Raw genomic sequence first — 23082 nt, forward strand, 5'->3', positions numbered from 1 at the left:
ATTAATTTTCTTGTTTTTTAATCCTCGGAACATTTCCTCAAAGAATTACACACGAGAGCTCGGTGGCAAAACCTTTAAAAAAAAATAATAAATAGATAAATACATGAAAAGAAAACGAGAGGAAGAAGGAGAAGGAGAAGAAGGAAACGGAAAGGGAAGAGGAAAACGCATTGCCGGAAAACATTAATCAACTTACAGCACTTGACGAAAATAAAGAAAGAAAAAAAAGCAAAATAAAAAAAAGAGTTGTTGACAAAGAAAAATAATTGAGAGAAACGAAATTATGTCTCACGTTCACGAAATCTAATTACAAACAACTCCTCCATTATCATTATTATTATTATTATTATTATTATTATTATTATTATTATTATTATTATTATTATGCTACTGATGATGATGATGGTGGTTTCTATGGCAGCGAGAGGAAGCGTTGTAGTGGGAAGGAAAATGGGATGAAATGTTACTATGGTGATCGAGAGAGAGAGAGAGAGAGAGAGAGAGAGAGAGAGAGAGAGAGAGAGAGAGAGAGAGAGAGAGAGAGAGAGAGAGAGAGAGAGAGAGAGAGAGAGAGAGAGAGAGAGAGAGGAGAGAGAAAGGAAAGAAGAATTGAGAGAAAGAGAGAGAGAAAGAAGCGGAGAGAGAGAGAGAGAGAGAGAGAGAGAGAGAGAGAGAGAGAGAGAGAGAGAGAGAGAGAGAGAGAGAGAGGAGAGAGGAGAGAATGGAGAGAGAAGAGAGAGGGATGAGGAAGATAGGGAAGGAAAGAGGAAGGAGATGAGGAGAGAAGAGAGAGAGAGAGAAGAGAGAGAGAAGGGAAAGGATGAGGATGGATGAGAGATAAAAGATAAGGAATACGAGGAACGGATGAAAGGGATGAAGGAGAGGCGCGGGAGAGATAACGAAGGGATGAAGAGGCGGAGGAGGATGAAAGATGGGGGATAAAAGGAGTGTGAGATTGGAAAAAAGACAAAAGATAAAAGAAAGGAGATAAGAGGGAAGGAAAGTGGAAACGAGAGTAAAAGGAGATGAAGAAGAGGAGAAAACGAAGACTGGAAAATGGAGTTACAAGTTAAAGAAGAAAAAAAAGATTAAAAACAGATAAAGAAAGGGAGAAAAAGAAGATAAGAGATAGAAGATGAAGGTGAAGAGAAAAGCGAAAGTGTGAAAAAGAGCAAAAGGTGATGAAGAAGGGAAGAAGAGGAGAAAACGAAGAATGGAAAATGGAGTTACAAGTTAAAGAAGAAAAAAAAAAGACTAAAAATAGATAAAAAAAAGGGAGAAAAAGAAGATAAGAGATAGAAGATGAAGGTGAAGAAGAAAGCGAATGAGTGAATAAGAGCAAAAGGAGATGAAGAAGAGAAGAAGAGGAGAAAACGAAGACTGGAAAATGGAGTTACAAGTTAAAGAAGAAAAAAAAAAGATTAAAAACAGATAAAGAAAGGGAGAAAAAGAAGATAAGAGATAGAAGATGAAGGTGAAGAGGAAAGCAAATGAGTGAATAAGAGCAAAAGGTGATGAAGAAGAGAAGAAGAGGAGAAAACGAAGACTGGAAAATGGAGTTACAAGTTAAAGAAGAAAAAAAAGATTAAAAACAGATAAAGAAAGGGAGAAAAAGAAGATAAGAGATAGAAGATGAAGGTGAAGAGGAAAGCGAAAGTGTGAATAAGAGCAAAAGGTGATGAAGAAGAGAAGAAGAGGAGAAAACGAAGACTGGAAAATGGAGTTACAAGATGAAGAAGAAAAAAAAAAGACTAAAAATAGATAAAGAAAGGGAGAAAAAGAAGATAAGAGATAGAAGATGAAGGTGAAGAGAAAAGCGAAAGTGTGAATAAGAGCAAAAGGTGATGAAGAAGAGAAGAAGAGGAGAAAACGAAGAGTGGAAAATGGAGTTACAAGATGAAGAAGAGGAAATAATAATTAAAAACACATAGAGGAAGGAAAAAAGATAAGAAGAGGGGAAGGAAAATAAACGAAGAGACAGGAAATTGAAGATGTGTAATCGAACAGGGGAAATAAATAGAAAAATAAGTGGAAACGGAGGGGAAGTAAAGGAAGAAGAAGAAGAGGAAGAAGAGAAGAACGAAAAGAATAAACGAAAGATAGAATAAGACAACGATGGGATATTACACAGATTGGAGATGATAAAGATGATGATAAAGATGGGAGATAACGAGAAAGAGATTAGGGAAGGAAGATAAGGTGAAGGGAGATAAAGGGAAGGGACTAGGCAAATAGAAAGAGAATTGGAAATGAGGAAGAGATTAGGGGAGAAAGAGAGCGATAGAAGGGGATTAGGAAAGAGAAAATAAAGATGAAGATTAGAGGAGAGAGTTGGAAGGGGATAAAGAAAGAGAAAATAAAGATGAAGATTAGAGGAGAGAGATGGAAGGGGATAAAGAAAGAGAAAATAAAGATGAAGATTAGAGGAGAGAGATGGAAGGGATAAAGAAAGAGAGAAAGAAAATAGTGAGAGAGGAAGAAAAAGAGTGAAAAGATACGATGAAAGATGAAATAAAGCAACGAATGAAAATAGTGACAGAGAGGAAGAAAAAGAGTGAAAAGATACGATGAAAGATGAAATAAAGCAACGAATGAATAATATGGAAATGATGACGGAGATAAGAAATAGGGATAAAGAGGAGGATAAAAATAATGAAAAAAAAATATGATGAAGGAAATAATGAGAAAATGAGTTGAGGAAATAGGGGGTAAAAAGGATCGTAAAAATAGTGAAAATAATAATGAAGTAATGAGATAAGGATTGCAGGAAATAGGGGTGAAAAGGAGGGTAAAAATAATGAAAAAAATAATGAAAGAAGTAATGAGATAATGATTGCAGATAATAGAATTGGGAGATGAATAAAAGGAGATGGGAAGGAGATGAGTGAAGAGACATGGGAGAAAGATCAAGATAAGAGAACTGAATTTTTTTTTTATAAAGATGGGAGATGAAGAGGAAGAAGATGAGAAGGGAGATAAGTGAAGAAATAAGGGAGACGAGGAAGATGATGAATAAAGATAGGTAAAAGAAATTAAAACAAAATATAGCGAAAGAATAAAGATGGAAAATAAAGAAGAGGGAGATGGATGGGAGATGATAAAGATATAGAATGATACATAGAAGATAAGGGGAGAAGGATACGGTGGAGGAGTTTGGAGATGAGAAGTGGAAGATAAGAAAAATAAAATGATAAAAGATAAACAAAACGACGATTAAGGAGATAAATATACGATAAGGAGAGGAAGATAAGAGAGAGGAGATTGAAGATGAAGGATACTGGAGATGAGTAGTGGAAATGAAGAAGAGGAAGATAAGAAAAATAAAATGATGAAAGATAAAACATAACGACGATTAAGGAGATATATAGACGATAAGGAGAGGAAGATAAGAGAGAGGAGATTGAAGATGAAAGATACTGGAGATGAGAAGAGATGAGAAATGGAGATGAAGAAGAGGAAGATAAGGTAAACACAAAGATGAATGATATGAATGAAACAAATAAAAAAGGAGATAAAAGGAGGAAGATAAGGGAGAGGATATTGGAGATGAGAAGTGGAGATGGGAGGTGGAGATGAGTGGAGATAAAGAAGAGGAAGATAAGGTAAAGAAAGATGAATGATATAACAAAACGAAGATTAAGCATGAAACAAATAAAAAAGAAGATAAAAGGAGGAATATAAGGGAGAGGAGACTGGAGATAAGAAGTGGAGATGGAAAGTGGAGATGAAGAAGATGAGAAAAATAAATGATGAATGATTTAGAGAAACGAAGATTAAGAATGAAACAAATAAAAAAGGAGATAACGGAGAGGAAGATAAGGGGTAGGAGACTGGAGATGAGCAGTGGAGATGGTAGGTGGAGATGGGAGGTGGAGATGAGAGGTGGAGATGAGTGGTGGAGGAGCGTGCCGGTACAGACTGCAGTTAGACGTTTCAGATGGAATTATCAGCTTTAAAGTCTGCGCCACCACCACCACCATCACCACCACCACCACCACCACCATCACCACCACCACCACCACCACCACCCAATACCACTTACCATCACCACCACCATACCACTACTACGACTTTAATGACATCACCACCACCACCACCACCTCCACCACCAATACCACTTATCATCCTCACCACCACCACTACGAGTTTAAGGACATCACTACCACCACCACCAATATCACCTCCATCATCACCACCACCTAACACCACTCTACCACCACTAAAACTTTCATCACCTCCATCGCCGCCACTATTGCTAATCACTTTTTTATCATCACCACCACCACCACCACCACCACCATCACCACCACCACCTTCACCACCAGGCAATTTTCCATTTTCTCTAATCAAGCGCATAAGCTGAATATTAAAAAAAAGAGAGAGAGAGAGAGAGAGAGGCGTGTGAATCTCCGGATAATAAACAACCTCCATCTCTCCAGAATCTTCCCTCCACTCCTCCACCTCTTTCCTCCACCCCTCCACTTCCCCCCTCCATTTCTTCCTACTCTCATGCTGCAAATTCTTCCTTCTCTCTCTCTCCCTCTCTCTCTTCCTCCACTTTTTCCCTCCACCCTCTCCCATCTTTCCTCCATTCCTCCACATTTTTCCTCCATCTTTTCACATCCGGCAAGAATTTTTGTCTCCAGTAACAGGAGGAAAATTTGCATCCTTTGTCGATCGGTGGGGAGAGAGAGAGAGAGTGAGAGAGAGAGAGAGAGAGAGAGAGGCACTGCGTTGGTTGGTTCTGTGGCACTGGAGGCGTGGGAATATCTCTCTCTCTCTCTCTCTCTCTCTTCTTATTCCCTCCATTCCTCCCTCCCTCCCCTCCAACAGAATCCAATAGTACCTTCCTCCTCTCCTCCCTCCTCTCTCCTCCCTCTCTCCTCCTCTCCCTCCCCTTCTTCCTCTTGCTCAAACCACGCCCATGCGGCCTCCTCTTCCCTCTCTCCTCCACTATCTTTTCCTCCTCTCTCTCTCTCTCTCTCTCTCTCTCTCTCTCTCTCTCTCTCTCTCTCTCTCTCTCTCTCTCTCTCTCGTATCGCTTTGTATTCATTATTTTTGATTAGATAAAAGAGAAAATTGGGAAAGGTTAATTGCTGTCTATTAGTTTGTCACCTTCACCTTTACCTGTACGTCTCTCTCTCTCTCTCTCTCAAAAGCACATACGCGCTATACTTGTTTCATTGGCACCACCACCACCACCACTATCACTATCACCACCACCACCACCACCACCACCATCACCATCACCACCACCACCACCACCACCACCATCACCATCTCCACCCCCATCACCACCACCACCACCACCATCATCACCACTATCACCTCCTTGACCTCCACCACCACCACCACCACCGTCACCACCATCTTCATTACCACCACCACCAAAAACAACAACAACAACACAGCCGCAACCCCTTTAACCTGATTAGCAAGTTTTCTTTTTTTTTCTGTTAGTGATAAAACAATGAAAGAAAAAAAGAGAAAAAAAAACCCCACAAGATCTTGAATAAAAACCGAAGTCAGACGGATCACATTTCAAGGTCAGGCCTCGGAAAAATAACTTCTCTCTCTCTCTCTCTCTCTCTCTCTCTCTCTCTCTCTCTCTCTCTCTCTCTCTCTCTCTCTCTCTCTCTTATATATATGGTTGTGTTTTGGGGCAATTGCCTTAATTTTCGTTTCTTTGAAGTACTTACAGTGTCTGTCTGTCTATCTGTCTGTCTGTCTGTCTGTCTATCTTTCCTTCTTTCTTTCTTTCTTCCTTTGTTTGTTTGTTTGTTTGTTTCTTTCTTTCTGTCTGTCTGTCTGTCTCTCTGCCTGTCTGCCTGAGTGTCTGCCTGTCTGCCTGTCTGTTTGAGAGTATGTCTATCTGTCTGTCTGCCTGTCTGTCTTTCTTTCTCTCTTCCTTTCTTTGTTTCTTTCTTTCTTTCTGTCTGTCTGTCTGTCTGTCTGTCTCTATCTGTCTGTCTGCCTGTCTGTCTTTCTTTCTTTCTTTCTCTCTTTCTTTTTTTGTCTGTTGAATGTATGTATGTATGTATATGTATGAATATATGTCTCCCTCTCTCTCTCTCTCTCTCTCTCTCTCTCTCTCTCTCTCTCTCTCTCTCTCTCTCTCTCTCATCTATAATTCAATGGGCCGTCTCAGCCTCGCGAGCCGGAAAATAAAGGTTACATTCCAGCGGGAGGAAAAATGTTTAAAAAAGAAAGGAAATGGCAAGAGGAAAATGCTGAGGCCAAAACTCACACGAGAGAGAGAGAGAGAGAGAGAGAGAGAGAGAGAGAGAGAGAGAGAGAGAGAGAGAGAGAGAGAGAGAGAGAGAGAGAGAGAGAACAAAAGCAAACACTTGAATTCAGTCTCTCTTTGATTTTTGAGAGAGAGAGAGAGAGAGAGAGAGAGAGAGAGAGAGAGAGAGAGAGAGAGAGTCATGTCCTGTGTTTATTATCATCCGCATGCATTCAAGGACCAAGAGGGGGCGGTTATATATATATTTTTTTCATTTTCCGCCTGTCTGTCTGTCTGTCTGTCTGTCTATCTGCGACCAAGACATATAAAAAAACAGCTGAACATTCTGAAGCACACACACACACACACACACACACACACACACACACACACACACACACACACACACCTACGAAAGTCTTATCAAATGTGTGTGTGTGTGTGTGTGTGTGTGTGTGTTTGTGGGTTTATTTACTTGGTACAAACCCAGGCATATATAAATAAACAAACAGCGATAAAACAAACTGTACACAGAGATTGACTAACAGACAGAAAAGCAAACAACATCATAATTAAATCTCTCTCTCTCTCTCTCTCTCTCTCTCTCTCTCTCTCTCTCTCTCTCTCTCTCTCTCTCTCTCTCTCTCTCTCTCTCTCTCTCTCTCTCTCTCTCTCTCTTGCCTTCTTCCTTCCACTCTGTTTCTCCCTTCTCACTCGATCCTCCTATCTTCCTCTCCGTCAACTACTTCCGACCCTTCCTCCTCCTCCTCCTCCTCCTCCTCCTCCTCCTCTTCCTCTTCCTTCACTACAGTCTTGGGTCATTACCTCTTTGACCCGACTCGTCTCAAATGACCTTCCCTTCCCCCACTTTCTCTCTCTCTCTCTCTCTCTCTCTCTCTCTCTCTCTCTCTCTCTCTCTCTCTCTCTCTCTCTCTCTCTCTCTCTCTCTCTCTTACGCTTCATTCCCCTCCAATTCCTCACTCTTGATTTCCTTTCCTCCCCTTTCTCCTCCCTTTCATCTATTCTCTATCTCTCACTGATCCTCATTCTGTTCTTCTCTTCCTCATTTCTCTTCCTTATTCTCCTTTTTATCCTCCTTTTCCTCTTCCTCCTCCTTTATTTCTTCCTCACTTTCCTCTTCTTCATTCTCCTTTCCTTCCTCAATTTCCTCTTCACATTCTTCATTTCTTCCTTTCTTTTCTTCTTCCTCATTCTCCTTTTCTTCCTTTCTTTCCTCTTCCTCATTCTTCATTTCTTCCTCCCTTTCTTCTTCCTCAATTTTCTCTTCTTTATACTCCATTTCTTCCTTTATTTTCTCTTCTTCATTCTCTATTTCTTCCTTCCTTTTCTCCTCCTCATTCTTCCTTTCTTCCTCCCTTTTCCCTTCCTTATTCCTCCTTTTATGCTTCACTTTCCTCTTTCTCATTCTCCTTCTCTTCCTCATTCCCCATTTCTTCCTCAGTTTCCTCTTCCTCATTCTTCCATTCCTTTCTTATTTTCCTCTTCTCCTCCTTCCCCTCCTTCTCATTCCTATTTTTCCTTTATTCTCCTCTTCCTCTTTCTTTTCCGTCTCAATCTTCTCCTTCCTCTCATTCGCTCCTTCCCCCCCCCTCCACACACACACACTTCCTCCACTTCTCCACTCTCCTTATCTTCCCTCTCCTCTCCCCTCTCCTTCCTTCCCATCTTTTAATTCCTCCCATTGCATCCGTTCCCTCCCCCTCTTCTCTCCCCTCTTCCTGTTTTCTTTCCTTCCCTCTTCCCCTCCTCCTTATCTACCTCTTATCTCATGTTGTTTCCTCTCTCTCTCTCTCTCTCTCTCTCTCTCTCTCTCTCTCTCTCTCTCTCTCTCTCTCTGAACGACGTAAACAAGAGATCGAGTTCTCAAAATATACCATTACTGTCAGACTTTTTTTTTTTTCGTTTTTTTTCTCGATGTTTCAAGAATCTTTTTTTTTTTTTTTTTTTGGGGGGGGGGGATCGGATATGATGCGTTTCCCCTCACGATCTTCAGGAGGAGGAGGAGGAGGAGGAGGAGGAGGAGGAGGAACAGAGAGACGAGGAAGAGGAAGAGGAGGAGGAAGAGATGTCAATTTACTCTAGCTTGTGGGTGTTTGAGAGAGAGAGAGAGAGAGAGAGAGAGAGAGTCTGGCGGGGAAAGGTCAGAAAAAGGACATATGGAAGGGAGGAGGTGAGTAAGAGGGGAGAAGAGGAGGAGAAGGAGAGAAAAGGAAGAGGAGGAGGAGGAGGGGAAGAGGAGCAGATGTGAGACAGACAGTAAGGCAAGCAGTACACACACACACACACACACACACACACACACACACACACACACACACACACACAGCACTTTCCCCTTTTTATTCTCTCTCACTTTCCCTTTCTTCCTTTCCTCTCCTTTTCCCTCCTTACCTTCCCTCCCTCCCTCCCTCCCTTCCCTTTACAGCCTGTCATAAGTCTTTCCTCTAAAGGGACAAAATTGTGTTTATTGTTTTATTGTTTTATTTTTATTCTTATTCTGCTTCGTTATCCTCCTCTCGTTTTTTTTTTTATTTTTTTTTTTATTATTCGGTTTTATCGTTCATTCTTTTCTATTTCTTTTTGTTCCTTTCGTTTTCTGTATCTTTTCTATATATATTTTTTTCTTAATTTCTCAAAGCTAAAAATCATGAACGCTAACGCTACTACTACTACTTCTATTACTACAACTACTACTACTACTACTACTACTACTACTACTACTAATAATAATAATAATAATAATAATAATAATAATAATAATAATAATAATAATAATGATAAAAATTTGCTTCATGAAATTTCTAGCAGTTTTTTCTTTACTCTTAAATATTTTGAGTGAAATTTTAAAATGTTTGGGCCATTTTGCTTCGCCTTCCTCCTTCCCTTCACTAATTTTGTCCCTCCTCCTCCTCCTCCTCCTTCCTCCAGTCTCCACTCCCTCTCCTTTCCTCCGTCTCTCCTTAGCGTCCTTCCCTTCCTTTCTCTCCCTTCCATCTCTTTGCCTCCCTTCCCTTTTTTTCTCTTTCTCCATCTCTTTTTCGTCTATTTCCTCACTTTTCTCTCTTCTTTCTCTTCCTTGCTTTTTTCCTCTCCTTTCTCTCCCTTCCATCTCTTTGTTTCCTTCCCCTCCTTTCCCTCCCTTTCTCCCTCCTTCTTTTCCTCTCCTCTTCCTCCTTCCTCCTTGGCACATGTTCCCTCCTCACCTCTACATGCCCTTTCTTAGTCCTCCCTCCCTCCCCTCCTTCCCTCCCATCACTGCCCCTCTCCCTCCCTTTCCTACTTTCTTTCCCCTCTTGCCTCTCCCTTCTGTTTAAGTCTATCTGTCCCTTACTGACCCTCCTTTCCCTTCTTTCTTTCCTTCTCTTCCTTATTCCTACATGACTCCTCTACATTCTCTTCCCATTCTTCTCTCTCTTCTCTTCCTTTTTCTCATCCATCTCCCGTGTGTCTCTTACTGATTCTTCTCTCTCTCTTCTTCTCCTCTTTTCTCCCTTCCTCCTTCTTTTCTATCTTTTCCATTCTTCTTTCCTTCTCTCCCTTTCTCTGTACGTAACTCCTTTTCTCTTCCCTCCTTCCCTTCCTTCTCATCTTCTCTCTTGCCCCTCCTTATCTCCTCATCCTTCTCACCTTTCTCTCCCTCGATTCTATTTAACTTCTTCCCTTCCCTCCTTATTCTATCCCTTGCGTCTAATTCTCTCCTTCTCTTCCTTCTTACTTTTTCGCCTTACTTTCCTTTAAATCCTTCCTTTAATTTCTTTCCTTTCCCTTCTTTTTCTATCTCTTGCGTCTAATTCCCTCCTTCTCTTCCTTATTCTTTCTCCTTCTTACTTTCCTTTACATCTTTCCTTTATTTTTTTTCCTTTCCTTTCTCTTCTTTTTCTTTTCCTCGTGTCTACTTCCCTCCTTCTCTTCCTTCTTACTCTTTCTCCTTACTTTATTAATTTTACATCCTTCCTTTTGACGCTTCCTTTAATTTCTTTCCTTTCTCTTCTATTTCTTTCCCTTGCCTCTTAATTCCCTCCTTCTTTTCCTCATTTTCCTTTACATCTTTCCTTCCTACTCTTCTTTCCTCTCCCTTTTTACTCCTTCTTATCCTCCTTCCATTCCTTCTCACTTTCTTCTCTTCCCCTTTTCCATTATTATCTCCTTCATTCCCTTGCTCCTCCTTATCCTCCTATCCCTCCTCCTCTTTCTCTCCCTTGCTCCTACTTACCTCCTTTCCTCCTCCCTCTCTCCTCTCCCTCCCTCCCTCCATTTCCTTTCGGGATGTGTTTAGCGCTAACGACACATGAACCTTGAATGTGTGTGTGTGTGTGTGTGTGTGTGTGTGTGTGTGTGTGTGTGTGTGTGTAAACCAAAGAAGGGAAGGGAAAGGCACTGCGCCACACTCTCTCTCTCTCTCTCTCTCTCTCTCTCTCTCTCTCTCTCTCTCTCTCTCTCTCTCTCTCTCTCTCTCTCTCTCTCTGTATGTGCCTCCAGACAAAAGGAGAAGAGGAAAGGAGGAAGGAACGGAGAGAAAGCAGAAAGGAGAGAGGGAACGTGATGAGAGAGAGAGAGAGAGAGAGAGAGAGAGAGAGAGAGAGAGAGAGAGAGAGAGAGAGATTTACATAGAAAATCAGACCACACAGACCCCATGGTCCAGACTTGGTGGTCTGTCCTTAAACCTAAGTGATTTTACATTAATCAGAAGACTCCAAAACGTTGCATTTCTACTCTAGTTGATATTAAGTTGAAGGAAGTGACGGTCGAGCTTATTTTTGAAGGAGTCAATCGTGTTACACTGGACCACTGATGGTGGAAGCTTATTCCATTCTCGCACTACAACGTTGGTAAAGAAAAATTTGGTGCAGTCTGAATTTACTTGTCTACATCTGAGTTTTACGCCATTGTTCCTCGTGCGCAAAGTGTCATCGATCATAAACAATGTTGATCTGTCTACATTCGTGAAACCATTAAGTATTTTAAAACATTCGATCAGAGAGAGAGAGAGAGAGAGAGAGAGAGAGACTGCCAACGTATTATTATTTTAACACACGAAGTTAAAATGAAACGTCGTAAAACAAGAGGAATAAACTTTGTGCCTAAAAAGGACAAGAACAAAATAAATAATAGATCAAAACAAAAACAAATCATGAAGGAAAAAAAATAAGGAGGAATAGAAATATATAAATAAATAAAAGTTTAATCACAGAAATGCAGGAATATTCAACTAAATGAAAAATTCACTAAGGAAAAATAACGTTTATTCATATATGCATGCTTTCATACATACATGCATACACAAACATACATACATACATATATTTTTCCTTCCCTCTTCTCTTCCTCCTTCCTTCTCATCTGACCTCTCGCTTCCAAACTTCTTTTTCTCATACATTTTTATACAGTCATACATAAATTTTCCTCCCCTCCTTTTTTCCTTCCCCTTCCTTCCCATCTTGCCTTCTATACCATATTTCCTTCCTTCATACATACATACATACATATACACGCACATACATACATACATACATACATTCTTCCTTCTTTCCTTTCTTCCTTCTCCTCCTTCCTTCCCATCTTGCCTCTCCATACCAGATATTCTTCCCTCAAACATACATACATATACACATACATACAAACAAACACACATACATACATACATTCTTCCTTCTTTCCTTTTTTCCTCCTCCTACTTTCCAGCTTGCCTCTCCATACCAGATATCCTTCCCTCAAACATACATACATATACACATACATACACATAAACACACATACATACATACATAAAATTCTTCCTTCTTTCCCATCTCGCCTCTTCCCTTCCAAAGTTTTCCCCTCATACATAAACAAATACACATACACACACACACATACATACATCAAAGCAGCGTTGCCACATCCCCTCACGAGTCTTACAGTGTTGCCAACCCTCCAGAACCCTTACCAATTAATTTCCGCGTCGCTTTAATCACGACGTCTCACACCTGCGATTCGTTGCGTCACACCTGAGTCTTGGGGCGTCACGGTTACGTCACACTCGTTACTAAGTCGGTTTGTAACGCTGCGATGAACAATGGGCGAACGAGAGGCTTGAAGGTGATGCTCTCTCTCTCTCTCTCTCTCTCTCTCTCTCTCTCTCTCTCTCTCTCTCTCTCTCTCTCTCTCTCTCTCCGATACCTTCCCTTCTTCCCTCCTTTCCCTACCCTCTACCTCCTCACCCCATCCCATCCTCCCTCCCTCTATCTCCTCCCTCCCTTCCTCCCTCCCTCCCTCCCTCTCCCCCTCCCTCTCTCCCTCTCTCCCTTTCTTCTTTACTTGTTTGGGTCAGAATTTCAGGAGGAAGGATGAAAAAAAAAATACCGATAATAACAGTTCTAAGAAATGAGTTTTTCCCTTCCCATAACTCTTCCTAGAAAAGAGAAAAAGGGACGGAGCAGGAGGAGGAGGAGGAGGAAGGGTGAGATAAAAAGAGAGGAGGAGGAGGAAGAGGAGGTTAACAATGATGACTATGAGAGTACAAATATTTAGGAGGAGGAGAAGGAGGAGGAGGAGGAGGAGGAGGAGGTGTGTGTGTGTGTGTGTGTGTGTGTGTGTGTGTGTGTGTGTGTGGAGGAGGAGAGAGGGAGAAGGAAGATGGCAAAGACGAGAAGGAAGAGGGAGGAAGGAGGAGGGCGACGACGAGGGAAATGAAGAAAAGAGGGAAAAGGAGGAGTAGGAGGAGAAAGAGGAAGGGAAGAGGAGGAGTAGGAAGAGAAAGAGGAAGGGAAGAGGAACGAGATGACGAGTGTGACAAGAAAATAAAAAATGGGAATAAAATCGAAGGGAATATCAAGATGGAAATTGAGGGAAGAGGCAACATCCGAAAGGTCAGAGAGAGAGAGAGCGTGAAGGCACATCAACATTGCTTTCAGAAGAATTGATTTCCAGTAATGATGCTCGGGGAGAGAGAGAGAGAGAGAGAGAGAGAGAGAGAGAGAGAGAGATACCTAACATAATATTGATCGATTTGTATTTTTCCGTTTTCCTCCTCCTCCTCCTCTTCCTTTTGCTTCTCCATCTCGTTAACGTCTTCCTCCTCCTCTTCTTCCCCGTTTTCCTCCTCCTCTTCCTCCTTCTCCTTCTCTTGCCACTTCCTCATTATCCTTCTCTGCCTCTTCCCTTCTCGCATTTTCTTTCTCCTCCTCCTCCTCCTCCTCCTCCTCCTCCTTGGTTCCTACTTCCTGACAACACTTCACGGAGCGTCTTAATGACAGTAATTATGTGTGTGTGTGTGTGTGTGTGTGTGTGTGTGTGTGTGTGTGTGTGTGTGTGTGTGTGTGTGTGTGTTTTGCGCTCAAATCTGAACCCTTCCCAGTGAGTTATTCGTTTGCTCCCCCTTCGTTTTTTTCCTCCTCCTCCTCTTCCTCCTCCTCCTCCTCCTCCTCCTCCTCCATACCTGTCTTACCTGTCTATCCTGAAAGTTAAGGACACATTTTTTTCCCCTTTGAGGTTACCTGATTAGGGAGGAGGAGGAGGAGGAGGAGGAGGAGGAAGGAGATCATTAATGTGACTCTTCCAATATTGCTAGACATACTTTGCTTCTTTCCTCTTCTCCTTCTCCTCTTCATCTTTCTTCCCTCCCTCCCCCTCCTCCTCCTCTATCTGTACCTAATCATCTTCATCAAAGTCAGCCTGCCTCTCTCTCTCTCTCTCTCTCTCTCTCTCTCTCTCTCTCTCTCTCTCTCTCTCTCTCTCTCTCTCTCTCTCTCTCTCTCTCTCTCTCTCTCTCTCTCTCTCTCTCTCTCTCTCTTTGCAGCAACAATTATAGTGATGACGACAATCTTGCTAATGACATAATTATTCTTCCATTGTTGTTATTGTTGTTGTTGTTGTCATGGTGGTGGTGGTGGAGGTGAAGGAAGAGATTGAAAGAACTGCTAGAAGGAAGGAAGGAAGGAAGGAAGGAAGGGAAGGAAAGGAAAAGAAGGAATGGAAGGAAAGAAGGCGGGCAAGAAGGAAACAAGGAAACATGGAAATGCAGGCAACAGAAAGCCTATTGGTTCCTTACGAGGTTGCCCGCTTTGGTGAATTAATCTGCTCGACAGCCATTGGGGCCTGGGGAGCAGATGAAAGCACCTCGGTATTCATTTTACTCCTGAAGCAACGAAATGACGAACGATTCGATTTTTTATTCTTTTCCTCCTGCATCGCCTGCAGAGGTTTCCCATTAATGAAGAAACGAAAAGAAGAAAGGAAAGGAAAGAAAGATGTAAGTTAAGAATAGAGAAGGGAAAGAAGAATGGAATGAGGAAACTGGAGGAGAGGGAGAGAGATGGAGGCAAGGAGGGAAGGAGAGGAAAAAACGGGGTAAAAAGAGGGAGGGAGAACGAGAGGGAGTGGGAGAGAGACAGGGAGGAAAGATGGGAGGAAAGGCAAAAGAATGAGAAGGGGAGAGGAGGAGGAAGAGAAGAATGTATTGGAAAATGGGAGAAGGGAAACAGGGAAAAATTAAATAAAGCTGGGAGGAGGAAGAGAGGGAAAAATGAAACGAAAGGCGGAGGGAGGGAGAGGGGAAAGGATGGAACGAAGGAGGGAAAGAGGAACAAAAGAATAGAATGAAGCAGGAAAGGAGGGAGAGAAAGAGGAATATATTGAAAGAAGAAAGAAAAAGAGAAGAATGGAGAGATGGAGGGAGGGAAGAAGAAGGAGAATAACGAAGGAAGAATGGAAGGAGGGAGAGGAAAAGAAATGGAATGAAGGAGGGAAGGAGGAAGGGAGAGAAGAACAGAATCAAGGAGGGAGGGAGGGAGAGAGGGAGAGAAGAAAGTGATAAGAGAATGAAGGAAGGAGAGATAGAGGAATGTAATGAAGAAGGGAAGGGAGATAAAATGAAGTGAATGAAGGAAGATGGAAGAGAGGAAAATAATGAAGGAGAGAACGAGGGAGAGAAAGAAGAATGTAATAAGGAAGGAAGGAAGGAAGAAAAATAATTAATAAAGGAGGGAAGGAGGAAAGGAAGGGGGAATAAGAGGAATTGGGTTAAAGTTTTGATCTAATCCTCAAGGCGATCCAAGACTCTTAAATTATTACGAGATGAAGAGGAGGAGGAGGAGGAAGACGAGGAGGGGAGGAGAGGAGGAGGAAGAGGCAGAGAGAGCCCTAAAACGAGTGTGATTAATATAATGAATGAAAATGCAATGCTAAATCTCTCTCTCTCTCTCTCTCTCTCTCTCTCTCTCTCTCTCTCTCTCTCTCTCTCTCTCTCTCTCTCTCTCTCTCTCTCTCTCTGACATTATACGTGGCACACTTAATTAAAAGTTTCGAACCATTAAGATCAAAACTCGAGCAGAATTAATGAGTCAATGAGGAGGAGGAGGAGGAGGAGGAGGAGGAGGAGGAGGAGGAGGAGGGGGGGGGGGCATCACATCTCCATTACAAGCACAATAACCATACCTTATCGAATCTCAATTAAACACACACACACACACACACACACACACACACACACACACACACACACACGAGCATATAGGCGGGTGGGGGGGCGGGGGTAGGGGGGTGGTGGTGTACCTTTGTGTATATAATTACCATACTTCACAAATGTTCTAATTACATATCACCTGAGAAACACCTGTTCGTACCTAATACTAAATCGCCAATACTACTTCCTTAACTAAACCTTTATTTTTTCCACCCTCTTATTATACCTACTTTCTCTCTCCCTAACATCACTTTACCTGTTTATGAATCTTTTCTAAACAACAGCTTTCCTTTTCCTTCTTGTATTTTCCCATTCTCTCGCTACCTAATATCACCTTGCCTGTTTATTACTCTTCACTAACCAACAGCTGTCTTTTTCCTCTCCTCCTGTCTTCCCATTCTCTCGCTACCTAATATCACCTTGCCTGTTTATTACTCTTCACTAACCAACAGCTGTCTTTTTCCTCTCCTCCTGTCTTCCCATTCTCTCGCTACCTAATATCACCTTGCCTCTTTATGAATCTTCTCTAACCAATAGCTTTCCTTTTCCTTCTTCTAATTTCCCATTCTCTCGCCGCCTAATATTACTTCACCTTTTTATAAGTCTTTAATAACACTTTTATCTTTTCCCTCTAGTATTTCTGTTTTTTTGAGCCTTACTTGACTATGGGTCTTCAATAACTAACACCTTTTTCTCTCCTTTTAATCATTCTTTGTTCTCGCTATCTCATATTACTTCATCCAATCAACAAACTAACAACTTAACAACTAACAACTACTAACGGATGTTCAATAACTAACACCTTTTTCTCTCCTTTTAATCATTCTTTGTTCTCGCTATCTCATATTACTTCATCCAATCAACTAACTAACAACTAACAACCACTAACTAACCCTAACTAACTAACTAACAACTAACCAACACTTCACTGACCAGCACTAACAACACTAACAATCTACCTACCTACTTACCTAACCAACCAATAACCTAACCACAACAAACCAACATATCCCTAACCAACACCTTTTCTTTCCCTCCCCGCAGCCCCACAATGAAGGCAAGAGGAACCACCCCCCGAAGAGGTCCCGCGAACACAAGCTAACCAACAGAATGGAACATGACCACCACCGCCGTGAGTACCCATTCTAACGAGCCCTCGCACCTGCCCGGGCCTCAACACCTGTAGAAAGCAACCAATACTATACCTGTGTTGGAAGTTCACTACCTTTGTTGATACTTTAACACATGTATCGAGTATCTTTTGGTATTGTAGGTTCTTTTATGGGGTATTTTAGAATCTGTATATGGAGTTTAGATGCCTGTTATAAGTTCATGTGGTTTGCAAGAATACATAAAATCCTGGAGCATTAATCAGTACTGTAGGTCTTGTTTTGAGTTCCGTATCACTTTTGTTGTTTATAATCTAGTTTTGAGTAATACAGGTTCTTTAGCGAGTGTTCTTGGTCAATGTTATAGTTTTTTTGTGTTTTTTTTACATCAGAGGACACGGGTCAAGGGCAATAAAAAGAGTACAAAAAAAAAAAGCCCGCTACTCGCCACTCCTATAAAAGATAAAAGTAAAGAGTAGCCAAAAGAGAGGTCAATTTCGGGTGGAGAGGTGTCTTGATGTGAAGTGAGTTATGGAACTTAATGGAGGAGGAGGAGGAGGAGGAAAAGGAGTAGGAAGACAGGAGAAAGAGGAGGAAAAGAAGACGAAGAAGGATGAGTTTGTTGAGATACTTAGCAAACTGAAAGAAGGCATGAGTTAGCTTTGACCAAGGATGAGTTTGTGAGATACTTAGCAAACTGACAGAAGGCATGAGTTAGCTTTGACCAAGGATGAGTTTGTGAGATACTTAGCAAGCTGAAGGAAGGTACGAGTTAGCTTTGACCATTCCTAACCTAACCTAACCAAACCTATGTAAATGTTTCACCACTGATTAAAACGTTACCATAAAAGGAGTGACAGTAAGACAAAATGTGGATATAGTTAGTATGATTCTGCCTTCGTGTTACTAGAGCCAGGGAGAGAGGACAGACAAACACAAACTCGGCACACAAAAACACGCTAGAATAACAACAGAAAAACATGACAAACACAAACAATCGCAACTCACGCTCTTCAATTACTTGCGCCCCTAATTATGAACACGTGTCTCATCCTCCTCCTCCTCCTCCACCTCCTACTCCTCCTCCTCCTCCTCCTCCTCCACTTTCTCCTTCACGCCCTCGTCATCCTCCTCTTGCTTTTCATCTTCCTCCTGTTCCTCATCTACCTCCTTTTCTTTTTCTTCGTTTTCTTATCCTTCTCCTCTTCCTTTTCCTACCAAACAATTTCTTCTTTCATCCTTCTTTTATCCCTCTACTCCTTCTCCTCTTCTTTCTTACCCTATCCTCCCTCTTTTCCTTCTTTTTCCTCCTTATCCTCATCTCATCTTACTCCTTCTTCTCCTACTCCTCCTCTTCCTTCGTCTTCTTTTCTCCTCTCTCAACTTATTTTCCTCCTCCCCCATCTTTCTTTTCTCCTCCATCGTCTTCGTTTCCTCCTCCTCCAATCCTCCTATCTCCCTGCTCCTATTCCTTCTCCTATCCTCCTTCTTTTCATTCTCCTTCTTCTATCCTCAATCTCCTATCCTCCTTTCTTCCTCCCTTTCCTCTCCACTTCCCTTAATTTCCTCTTCATTTTCCCCTTCCCCTCCTCCTCTTCCCTTTCTTCCTCCTACCCTCAATCCTCCCCATCTCTCAACCTCAACAGGGGAGCACGGGCCGCCTCACAAGATCGAGGTGCACCACGGGAGGAAGGCCGCCGCCCGCCGCCCCGCCACCCCCGACTCCGCAGCCGCCGCCGCCGCGCAGGGGCAGCACGAGATCAAGAAGGACCTCCACCTGCAGCACATCACCGAGCACAACATCGAGAAGAAGCACGAGGACAAGGTAATGATACTGAGGATGTTGTGGTGATGGTGGTGATGGTGATTGTTTTTTTATGGTTTTGTTATTGTTATTTTGTTTTTGTTTTTTGTTTTTATTTCCAGCAAGAGGATAAAGGAATGGTGTGTCTTGTTGTTTGTGGTGGTGGATGTTATTGTTTTTTTATGGTTTCGTTATTGTTATTGTTATTTTTTTGTTTATTATTTCTAGCACGAGGATGAGGTGTGGTTGTTGTGATGGTTTAAAGTATTGTTATTGTTTACTGTTTGTTTACTTCTAGCACGAATTTGAGGTAGTCGTTTTGAGGTTGTTGTGGTTGTTATTGTTGTTATTATTTCCACACCTCTATATTTATTTTTTGTTTGATTACCACTTCTAGCACGGTTGCATGTTGTTGTTGTTGTTTTGGTTTGCTTGTTTGTTTTTTGGGGGTGACACTTTTGGATTGCTTGTTTAGGGATGACGTTTTTATTATTAGTTTTTCTATTACGTTTTTGATTGATTGGTTGATTTTTTTTTTATTAATTGTATTTGTGTGAGAGTTAGAGTTGACGTCTTCGTATACTTCTCTTCATTAATGTTACTGTGAATATTTTTAGCTTTTTATAATTTCTTCGTTTTGTGATTTCGCTTTTTGCAAATATTTCTTACGATAGTGCTCATATTTAACGCGAATCCGTCTAGCAGTAATGATTTTTTAACGAATAACAACAACAACAATAAATAATAATAATAATAATAATAATAATAATAATAATAATAATTCGCATAGAAGTATCTGCTTACATCCTTTTTTTTAACATTTCTCGTGGGGGTAACTCAACACCTTACCAAACCTCTGCTCAAACAAATGCACATCGCCTAAGAAGGATCGAATCGCGCTAAAAACACGACACTGAATGATCCGGTTTAGCCTACCACTTCTCACCCTTATAGATACACCAACCCCTTTCACCTTCCTTATTATCTTTCCCTTTCCCACCCTTTCACTTTCCTTCCCCTTCACTCCCAACCTCCCTCCTCTTCCCTTCTTCCCTCCCCTTTTCCAACCCTTTCCCTTCGTCCCCCCTCCCCCTTTTCCCTCCTCTTCCTTTCTCCTCCTCTCCCCTTTTCCACCCCTTCCCCTTCTCTAACCTTCATTCCCTATTCTTCCCTACCCTTTCCTCCTATTCCTTTCTTCTTCCCTTTCCTTTTCTTTCACTTCCCTCCATTTTTCTCCTCTTCCCTATTTTTTTCTCGTCTTCTCCATTATCTTCCACTTCCTTTCCTCTAATCTTCCTCCTCCTCTTTCATTCTTCTCCCATCCCCATTACTCTCTTTTTTTGAGTCTTCCCTACCCTTCCCTCCTCTTTTCTTCATTCATTCATCTGCCTCAAAAGGTCGTCAAAAGCGAAACTATTTGCACGTTCAAAAACCGACAAGACAAATATTTAGAAGCTAACCCGAACATCCGCTATTTTGCTGCGGTCTAACAGAAAGTAGTGTTAGCTTAGTTGTCGTGTATGATTTTCCTTCTGTCCATGTAAAATTCCTACCTTCTCTTCCCTTCCCCTCCACTTCCTTCTCTCCCTGACCTCTTCTCTCCTTTTCCTTTTCCTCTTCTCTTTTCTTCTCCTCTCCCTTCCCTCCGGTTCCTTCCGTTTCTCTCCTTTCCCATTCCCTCCCACCCCCCACCCCCCGTTCCCACCCCTTCAAGTATAAGTCGTGGGGCAACATTCTTCTGATATAACTCGTCTTTCTGGACTGATGTGACCAAGAACAGGACGGCAGACATATTTGTTACGATCTTTTTTGTTTTCTTTTATGTATTGTTTTTTTTTTTTTTTGGTTCATAATATCGTCTTGCACTTCCACTCTCTTCGGTTAGTGTACATATGGTTTCATTTTACTCTCTCTCTCTCTCTCTCTCTCTCTCTCTCTCTCTCTCTCTCTCTCTCTCTCTCTCTCTTCTTCTTCTTCTTCTTCTTTCTCTCTCTCTCTCTCTCTTCTTCTTTCTTCTTCTTTTTCTTTTTTTTCCTTTTCTTTTCCTTTTTTCTCTCTCTCTCTCTCTCTCTCTCTCTCTCTCTCTCTCTCTCTCTCTCTCTCTTCTTCTTCTTTTTTCCTTATTATTTTCCCTTTTTCTTCCTTTTTTCTTTCTTTTTCTATTTTTCTTTCTTTTTTCCTTCTCTCTCTCTCTCTCTCTCTCTCTCTCTCTCTCTCTCTCTCTCTCTCTCTCTCTCTCTCTCTCTCTCTCTCTCTCTCTCTCATATTTAAACGAGGCAAAATTGTCTGCCACGTAAATAAAATTCCAACTTTTGACTTTAATAACATTTGAGAGAGGACAGATTACATTATTTTTATCATTATTATTATTATTATTATTATTATTATTATTATTATTATTATTATGACCAGTGCAGAAGTCCTTACATTAGATTATCATAATATCCGCGAGCATTAATTAATAGTAAAAGTGGTGGTGGTAGTTGGATGGTGGTGATGGTGGTGCTGGTGGTAGTGGTGAGGGTAGTGATGGCGATGGTGGTGGTGATAGTGGTAGTGATGATGAAAATGATGGTGGTGGTGGTGGTGGTGGTGGTGGTGGTGGTGGTTTTCAGAGAGTTACCAGCGATACTATACATTAAATTTATACGTAATACAAAACTTAACACATATGATTTACGTTCCCGCCAGAAGTACGTAGACGAAATAACATGAACAAAAGTATAATAGTTTTGCACAAGCGGCGCGCACTAGTTTATTCAGTGACGCAAGAAAGGAAAAAAATAGCCTCCCACTCGTTTTTTAATTAGTTTTTCATATTCTTTTTGCCCGGCGCTTTTAAATATATTCTTGTCGTACGGATGCAGGACGAAAAAAAAAAAAGCCTTTGTCCTTCACCTCACGATTTTATTTTCCTTTTATATTTTTTGTTTTCCGAGAGTTTAGAAAAAAGGGATCGTGCCCAACTTTTAGACAGGAAAAAAAACAAAGTACAAAAATGGCAATACTGCAATGAAAACAAAATAAAAAAAATCGAGTGGACAACAAAACACACACTTTTGAATCCTCTTCATTTGTTCATGGATTCGAGTTAAACTTTTAAAACAATGATGTTTTGAAAAATTTAGAACAATGATGCTTCAAAATATGTTCACTCTAATAATCGTGTTTTTCATCAAGCAACGCACGAAAATGAACATGAGAAAGTGAGATTTGCAAGTTCATTTTCGTGATAAGGTTGACAATGGAAACTTAAAGATGACGAAAAGTACAAAAATAAGGAATCAGTACTTTTTTTTCCATATCCAAAATAGCATAAACAAAATATCAATAAATACAAACGACGAATGAACATCTAACTTCTCTTTTGTGGATAAATCCTCTTAATTTGACCATGAACTCGAGTTGTGAGTTTTTAAAAGAATGGTGTATTAAAATCTGTTCACAGTAATAATCGTGTTTTTCATTAAGCAACGCACGAAAATGAACATGAGAAAGTGAGGTTTGCAAGTTCATTTTCGCGATAATGTTGACAGTTAAAATTTATAGATGACGAAAAGTACAAAAGTGAGGAATCAGTATTTTTTTCACACTCAAAATAGCATAAACAAAATACCAGAAAAAAAGGGCGAATTAACATCTAACTTCTCCTTTGTACCAATATATATCCTCTTGAGTTGACCATGCATTCGAGTTATGAGTTTTTAAAAGAATGGTGTATCAAAATCTGTCACTCGCGTGTTTTTCATCAAGCAACGCACGAAAATGAACATGAGAAAGTGAGGTTTGCAAGTTCATTTTCGCGATAATGTTGACAGTTAAAATTTATAGATGACGAAAAGTACAGAAGTGAGGAATCGGTACTTTTATTACACACCCAAAATACCATAAACAAAATATCAATAAAAAACGAGGAATTAACATCTATCATCTCCTTTGCGTTTATATCCTCTTAATTTGACCTTGCAGTCGAGTTATGAGTTTTTAAACGAATAGTGTATCAAAATCTGTTCACTCTAATACTCGCGTGGTTTTAATCTTTTTATTAAGCAACGCACGAAAATGAACATGAGAAAGTGAGATTTGAAAGTCCATTTTCGCGATATGGTTTACAGTGGACAATGTAATAATGGCGAAAGGTACAGAAGTGAGGAATTATTTATAGTAGAGTTTTTCACACACTACTAGAACATAAAGATAATGCCAATAGGAAATAACGGATAGCGATTTTTTTTTTTCACACCCAATACCTTACACCAATAAACCAATATCAATGGAAAACGATGGATAAGGGACTTTTTTCACACACCCCACCGGACCATAAACAAAATATTGATGAAAAAAAACGATGACAGACTTTTTTCACATCCCACCCGAGCATAAACAAAATACCGATGGAATACGACCAATATAAAACAGAATATCGAGAGAACGACTTTTTGGGTGACACCTCGATCAAAGAATAATCAAAATATCTATT

At 40.9% G+C, this 23082-nt stretch overlaps 2 protein-coding genes across 4 annotated transcripts in view; one reads left to right on the forward strand and one right to left on the reverse strand.

The window, feature by feature from the left end:
• LOC126980397 (TBC1 domain family member 2B-like) overlaps window positions 1-23082 on the reverse strand; it is a 62987-nt gene that overhangs the window by 16613 nt on the left and 23292 nt on the right. The window lies entirely within an intron of this gene.
• The window catches only part of LOC126980400 (zinc finger CCHC domain-containing protein 10-like), a 47518-nt gene that overhangs the window by 13095 nt on the left and 11341 nt on the right, over window positions 1-23082 (forward strand). For all 3 annotated transcript variants that reach the window (XM_050830302.1, XM_050830301.1, XM_050830303.1), the window contains exons 2-3: window positions 16734-16821; window positions 18445-18623. In XM_050830302.1, coding sequence (XP_050686259.1) covers window positions 16734-16821; window positions 18445-18623 — 267 coding nt within the window. The remainder of the gene's footprint in view (window positions 1-16733; window positions 16822-18444; window positions 18624-23082) is intronic.

Source organism: Eriocheir sinensis, chromosome 44 (assembly GCF_024679095.1).
Source record: "Eriocheir sinensis breed Jianghai 21 chromosome 44, ASM2467909v1, whole genome shotgun sequence".
NCBI classification, from domain to species: Eukaryota; Metazoa; Arthropoda; class Malacostraca; order Decapoda; family Varunidae; genus Eriocheir; species Eriocheir sinensis.